We start from the raw sequence: 7,180 nt of genomic DNA, 5'->3' as shown, positions 1-7,180 counted from the left end.
CCCCTACCTTTTGGGCAAGGCCCATTCAGGTGAATACACTCTCACAAGGCTTATTTAGCTTAAGCCAAAGAACTGTCAGTTAAACTCCTAATAAATCAAAGGGCTTGATGTACCTGTGCAGTGTACATCAGTTGGCTGGGTCTCCAAGGATCTCAGAGGTGCTGAAAGACTGAGCTTTAGAGACAAATGCAGCAGTTTAGGCAACTAGGGATAAATCCAAAATGTAACGGGGACCCAAGAGCTATACTTCAGGCGCTCACCTTTGACAATGGAATGATCAAGATTATCAGGTTTATGACTACGTATCAGAAATGATGGAAATTTAAAGATTTTATGAAAAGATTTATTCAGTAAAGACAGAACTTACAGAAACAAAGTCCTAGTCATACTGAGCAGAATTAATTTGCATTGAATTGTGCAGAATAGGTCTTATTTGCCAAGTCATTTGATACACTGAATGGTCTTGCTGAAATAACAGGTGAGGAAACACACCGTTTACAGTCTTGTTTACTTCGTTTACCTCGATGGAACTTGGCTCCTGGATAAAGTCTACAAAATGAATTGATTCACTTGGTAGAATTGCCCTTTCCACCAGAGCTGTGTGCATAGGCATAACCTAGGCATAATCAGATATTAAAATAATTTTTCAAGTTTTTTCCTTTACAAATTAGCATTATAGCGATCTCGGTTCTGAAAGTCTTTATAAGCACGTTTTGCATCTGATTTGTTGTGTGGGATTCTTCCAAATGGTTCCAGATCATTGAAGCAGGCATCAAAAACTTCATCCACAGCTTTTTCTGCCGTTTCTTTGCTAACTTTTCTAACAGCCAGAATGGAACGAATAGCTCTGTCTCGTACACAAGTCTGAAAGTGGAAAATAGATGAAGAAAATCTGTCATTATCTGAGAAGTCAGAATAAATTACATTGTTCAGATTTTGTCAAATATTAACTCCTACTGCATTTGCAGAAATTCTATACCACAGAAGAGTCACACAATGCCTGTAATAAGGTCCACTTTTGTTCAATCCTATGTTTACTATGTATTTTAGTTTTTCATTATGCATATAAGCCTTTGGGTAAAAAAAGGAGTTTCCCTGTAATAGGAAATAAAATACAATTTGACTTTTGTTGTAGTATCACATATTTGTACAACTTAGAATTACACACAAGAGAAAGTAAGTCAAAAAGATAAACCAGCATAAATTTCAGTTAGCACTTTTCCAACTGAAGTGCTGTAAAAAATAAGACAAAGGAAGGGATTCCTCTGCTGGCCTTCATTTTGATACTCCTCCTTACGATATTTGCTGATATGATTTATCCACTAAAAGAAGAAAAAAGGTGGAAAATATCTGCAGCTACAGGGTCACTGCTGCTCTAGATTAAAAGGGAACAATTACTTGGGACTCAACCTGTAGTCTTTATTCTTATCAAAGAAACAAAAATACAGGACTTAATGCACTAGGTTATTTAGACACCTTGTCATTCTCTCTCTTCCAGTTTTCAAACTCTTGTAACCATATAAGAGGGTAAGATATTTCCTGCCAAAACTGTTTTTGCTTGGTGCTTATTAACCATCTACTAACAAAATTATTAAATAGTTACTAGGATGAGAAAACAAGCTCCTAGTTTAAAAATCTATCACTCTTGAGTCAAAAAAGGTTTTCTACAAAGCAGGTAAAGCTTTCCAAAGATATTTTAGAAACTGGCCTTTAAGTTTATTCAAACCTGGCCTTTAAGAATTTTTTTATTGTTCATTCAGTGCTCTTCCATTGTCAGTGGTACCATGCTTATCATTCACTCAGCTCCCTTCAGTTGTTGGTGATACTGCTCTAGAATATGACCAGGCATTCAGCTATTTCACTCCAACAAAAATAACAGAAAAGGCAAACAAAAACGATCATGAAGCATTACAGTTTAATTAAGAGAAAGCGGCAAGTCCACAGCATATCGTCCAGCATTGCTGTACCCTACTGCTCTGCAAATATGGAATTGTGATGGAATATGACAAACACCCACTAGCGATATAAAGTGGGGACAATAAATACCAAAAGCCGTAAGGGGGAGTGGTGTCATTATGTATTCACTTTGCAGGTGCAAGTGATGATGAAAACTGTGAAACACAGAATTAGGGCTTAATGTTATAGGAGTGGCCTGTACACTGTATCTGTAAAAAAGTAGAAGGAAGTAACAAAAAACTTAAGTATTAAGTAGACTGCTGCTTTGCAACAAAGTACTCAGTCAGCTGCCATTTAACTGTGGGACAGGACAGGAAATTCATTGCAGCTTCCTGAAAAACCAAGCAGGATCAGGCTCTTTATGGCGTTTTTTCCCCTGCCAGTGAAGACGTTTACCTTTTGAGAGCAGTGAAAGGAGGATGCAGATTAGTCAGCAGCTATCAGAGCTATTCAGCTATAGCTCCTCTCTCTTTTCTTTAGTAGACAGGTTTAAGAAGGAATCCAGGAATGAAAAACGAGTAGAGAAAAACACTGAGAAGAGCCAAGAATGAAAGAGGCACTGGGGAAAAGGAAAAACATCCAACAGCAACAAAACACAACTTATGCAAGCCAGATATAGATGCTAGACAGAACAAGGGGAGTAGGAATACATTTCCAAGAGAAAACTTAAGAACAGAAAGACAAGACAGGCCTTGAGGAAGGAGACACAGAAGATAAGAGAGAAGTAGGGCTCAAAAATGGGAGAATAAAATTAACAGGAAAAAATGGAGGGCAGATAAAAGTTTACAAGAGTATCAATGATTCTGAGATCTACTTCTTTCTATGACGTTTTCAGCTATGAAAGTATGGAAGGCAAAGCTCAAAAACAGAAGGAATGCTCATAACAAATCAATAGACTTTAACATCTACAGTCTTTACCTGATGGTGTCGCTTTAATCCAAATTTAAACCTGGCTATTTCATTCATCAGTGTACAGTCTCCACTGAGATTAGCAGCTCGAATCTATTGTGGGGGAAAAAAAAGCCGCAAAATCAGAGGAAAAAAAAGAGCTGAAGCATCCAAAGAATTTCAACAAAAGCAAGATCAAGCCAAACTTGTTTTATGCATGCTGTCTAATTTTATGTTTGAGATGTACATGTGTTAATCTGCACTGTGTAGATACATAGACAAAAAAAGCAGATAAGATAAACATTTTGAATTACACAGAATGGCTTTAATGACACCATATAACATTACTAAATGCTAAATTACCAAATACTAAATTGTATCTATTAAAAGATAAAGATGATACTTGACAATGCAAAGCATTTCCAAGGCAAATATGATTAAAATTTATTTTTATGAAGTCTGATCTTCTCTGTATGAAATCTGTCATGTCGGTTCTCTCACCTACTGTCTATAGTTTATAGATGAAACTTGTACATATTTTAAGTCTCAAATCAAATACATTCCCTAAAGAATGTCTGCAAAGTATTTTGAAATAATTTTATTTTTAAAAAGCATAGTTAAAGAGTCACCTAATCCAATTCATTTGCACAGTCACAAAGATGTAGTTTTCTAACATTAATTATAAGGATAAGATTGTATGTGGTCAAATGATAAGGATTAAATAGGAAAACAATTAAAAGTATGTGAATATACACAAGTTGTATACATAAGAGGCATCCTTAGTAGCCTATGCAGTGGTCTGACTTCACCTCATAATGTATCCAGTTTCCAAAGCCTTTCAAGTAGCTTATTCCTATCTCCTTTGAAATGGATATGAAGTCATGAGCAAAATGTACTATTAGCAATGTTACACTTAATCAGAAAAAGAGGTATGTTACGGGAAAAGACAAGTTTATTACTAACAAAAATTTCTAAATAAAAACAAAGTTAATGTACTATTTTCATAACTACCGAATATATAAAGCTTTGGAAGGAAGAAAAAGAGCATGACAAATACTCCATTACGTGTGAATGTTTTTTAATCTCCAACTATTCTCATTTGGTAACAACCACTTCTTGTTATTGTTCCACTTACAGTGATAGCATTCTACTCACTATGACAATGACTTTTTAGCATTTGTGAAAACAAACTATTTGTTCTCTGAATGAAACTGTCTAGATTAACCTGGCAGAAAGGACAAAAAATTAACTGGATTAAACCAACTGAAGTTTCTGTAACGGTATGTCCAGCTAAACATGAATCATACAGAATCACAGAATGATTGAGGTAGGAAGGGACCAGCAGAGATCACCTGGTCCAAATCCCCTGCTCAAGCAGGGTCACATAGAGCATATTGCCCAGGATTGTGTCCAGTCAGGCTTTGAATATCTCCAAGGATGGAGACTCCACAACCTCTCTGAGCAACCTGTTCCAGTGCTCAGTCACCCTCACAGTGAAGAAGTTTTTCCTTTTGTTCAGACAGAACTTCCTGTGTTTCAGTTTGTGCCTGTTGCCTCTCGTCTTATCACTGGGCACCACTGAAAAAAGTCTGGATCCATCCTCTTGACACCTCCCTTCAGATACTTATACACACTGATAAGATCCCCCCTCAGTCTTCTCTTCTCCAGCCTGAACAGTCCCAGCTCTCTCAGCCTTTCCTCACAGGAGAGATGCTCCAGTCCCTTCATCATCTTGGCAGCCCTTCACTGGACTTGCTCCAGTAACTCCATGTCTCTCTTGTATTGGGGAGCCTAGAACTGGACACTACTCCAGATCAGGCCTCACCAGGGATGAGTAGAGGGAGAGGATTACTTCCCTTGACCTGTTGGCAGTGTCCCTCCTAAGGCAACCCAGGATACCAACTGGCCTTCTAAGATGGCCACAAAGGCACATTGTTGACTTACGGTCCATGTGTTGTCCACCAGGACTCCAAAGTCTTTCTCTGCAGAGCTGCTTTCCAGCAGGTCAACCCCCAGCCTGTACTGGTGCATGGGACTATCCTCCCTAGGTGCAGGACTCTACACTTCCCTTTGTTGAACCTCATGAGGTTCCTCTTTGTCCATCTCTCCAGCCTGTCAATGTCCCTCTGAATGGCAGTACAGCCCTCTGGTGTATCAGCCACTCCTCCCAGTTTTATACCATCAGCAAACTTGCTGAGGGAGCACTCTGTCCCTTCATCCAGGTCACTGATGAATACGTTGAATGATACTGGACCAGTATTGGCCCCTGGGGGACACCGCTAGCTACAGACCTCCAACTAGAACCTGCACCACTGATCACAGCCTTCTGAGCTCTGCTATTCATCCAGTTCTCAATCCACCTCACTGTCCACTCATCTAGCCTGCATTTCCTGAGCTTCCCTATGAGGATGTCATGGGAGACGGTGTCAAAAGCCTTAAAACACGAAACATCCCTAATACTCAGCAGTAATACAGTGACAATGTTAGAAGCATTTTAACTTACCTCTGAACATGCTAAGTGTTTGACATTTTTGAACCAGTCAACATGTGCACGACAGTGATCAAAAGCATGAATCAATTCATGTGTAACCACACGGTTCATATGGGATTGGTGGCGAATATTGTTCTGACACAGAACAATCTGTAGAAGAAAAGATATAGGTAGTCTTTTTTAGAAAAATAAACCATCACTGCTAGTGGTACATACTTTATTTGCTGACTCTGAGCAACACTAACTTTCAGCACCTGCCTAACTCCTCAGAGACCCTGGGGGGGATCACCTACATCATTTAGACCCTTAAAAATGACCAATGTTTTTCAACATTAACTGTCTCATCATTCTGCAGTGTACCAGTAATGTTAGTTCCATATTGTTGGACATCTTGCACACGTCTTCTTTTTATGTTTTCAAATCAGATATCAGTATTAGCAATTAAACTCCTTTTCAACTTAGTAACAAAATACTAAAACATTATTTGAAGGACGACATTGCGTAATTCAGTGCCTACCTGAGATGTGGCAGAATCAAAACCTCCACTGACACAGCCATCACAGTTTTCACAAGAAAAGTGCCGGTCATTGAAGACAGTGCTGAAAGACCCAAATGAACAAAGTTACAGTGGAGAATTTTAAGAATTTTAAGATTAATTAAGACTATTAACCCCATATAATACAGATGTAACCACACAAAGCAGCATCATTTAGTTTACATACCAACCAGATTGCTTCATAGCCTCAAGAAGAAGTTGAGCATATGGATCTAGAAAAACATGGCTGCAATCAATTTCTTTAGACAAAAGTTTTGTACAGAAAGTCATCTATAATCAAGAATACAAAGACAGTCACGAAAAAAGCACCATGCATACAAATTTATATATTGCAATATTTGTATAACTCTATAACTCATTGTAGCTGACATCTAATCAGTAGCGCTCAGGCTACGTAAACTGATATATATACAATGCTATTCAGGAATCAAGTCACACCTAACATTATTTTATTGATAATAAATGCCAATATAGTGGCTAATGTCTGTCTCCATGTCCTCACCAACATCTAGCACAGTCAACAGACCATAATGAAAAATCCACGTGTAAACCAAAAATCTCTTGATCCTCTCAAATTTTTAAGAGGAAGAAGTAGAAAAAGTTTTTCCATGGGAAAGAAAACACACAGTCATTTTTGAAATGTTTTCTTTGCCTTAACCAAAACCAGGGTGTTCATTAAGCACTGGCCGCATCCCCGCCAACTCCTCAGGAAGGCCAGGCCCACCGCCAGCACCCCCGGAGAAGCAGAGACGGTGCCCAGCGGCGGGCCCCGAGGGACAGCACAGGAGAAGGCAACGGCTGCAGGACAGCAGCGCTCGCAGAAGGGGCTCCCGGCAGCCCAGGCCCCGCAGCCAAGGTCGCCGCAAGACACAGACACAGACACAGACACAGACACAGACACACACACACACACACACACACACACACACACACACACACACACACACAGCCTCCCCCTCCCTCTGCCCCGGCGGCGCCCGCCGCTGCCCCGGCCCGCCCCCGCAGCGAGGCGCCCCCACCGGGCGGCGGGGAAGCGCTTACTCGTGTCCAGGGTCATCCTCAGCATCAGCTGGCACCTGTTGTGGAAGGTGAAGAGGCTGCGGGCCAGGAAGCTCTGCGGCTTCTTGTTGCGGTCCGGGAAGAGTCGGTAGCCGAGGTCATCCTCCTCCTCGGCCGGCGGCGGAGCCGGCTCCCCGGCCTCCATGTCCGCCCCTCCCCGCCTCGGCCACCGTCCCCGGCCGCGGAGCAAAGGGCGCGGCGAGCGCCGCCAATCGCCGGGCTGGCTGCCC

The 7,180-nt window shown here is 40.9% G+C and overlaps 1 protein-coding gene across 2 annotated transcripts; it reads right to left on the bottom strand.

Moving 5' to 3' along the window:
• Nucleotides 1-321: 321 nt before the first annotated feature.
• On the bottom strand, nt 322-7,161 carry ATP23 (ATP23 metallopeptidase and ATP synthase assembly factor homolog). Of its 2 annotated transcripts, none has more exons than XM_064508300.1 (6): nt 6,933-7,161; nt 6,058-6,103; nt 5,853-5,934; nt 5,348-5,485; nt 2,875-2,958; nt 322-864 (listed from the first exon to the last, which is right to left on the bottom strand). In XM_064508300.1, exons 1-6 carry the CDS (start codon nt 7,093-7,095, stop codon nt 661-663), a joined length of 717 nt encoding a protein of 238 aa, XP_064364370.1. In that variant the 5' UTR covers nt 7,096-7,161; the 3' UTR covers nt 322-660. The 2 variants fall into 2 exon arrangements, with proteins under 2 accessions (XP_064364370.1, XP_064364373.1); XM_064508303.1 differs by having other exon boundaries at nt 6,058-6,161; nt 6,933-7,047.
• Nucleotides 7,162-7,180: the final 19 nt, after the last annotated feature.

Source organism: Dromaius novaehollandiae, chromosome 1 (genome assembly GCF_036370855.1).
Source record: "Dromaius novaehollandiae isolate bDroNov1 chromosome 1, bDroNov1.hap1, whole genome shotgun sequence".
In the NCBI taxonomy this organism is placed as follows: domain Eukaryota; kingdom Metazoa; phylum Chordata; class Aves; order Casuariiformes; family Dromaiidae; genus Dromaius; species Dromaius novaehollandiae.
This window is presented reverse-complemented; position numbering and strand designations above follow the sequence as displayed.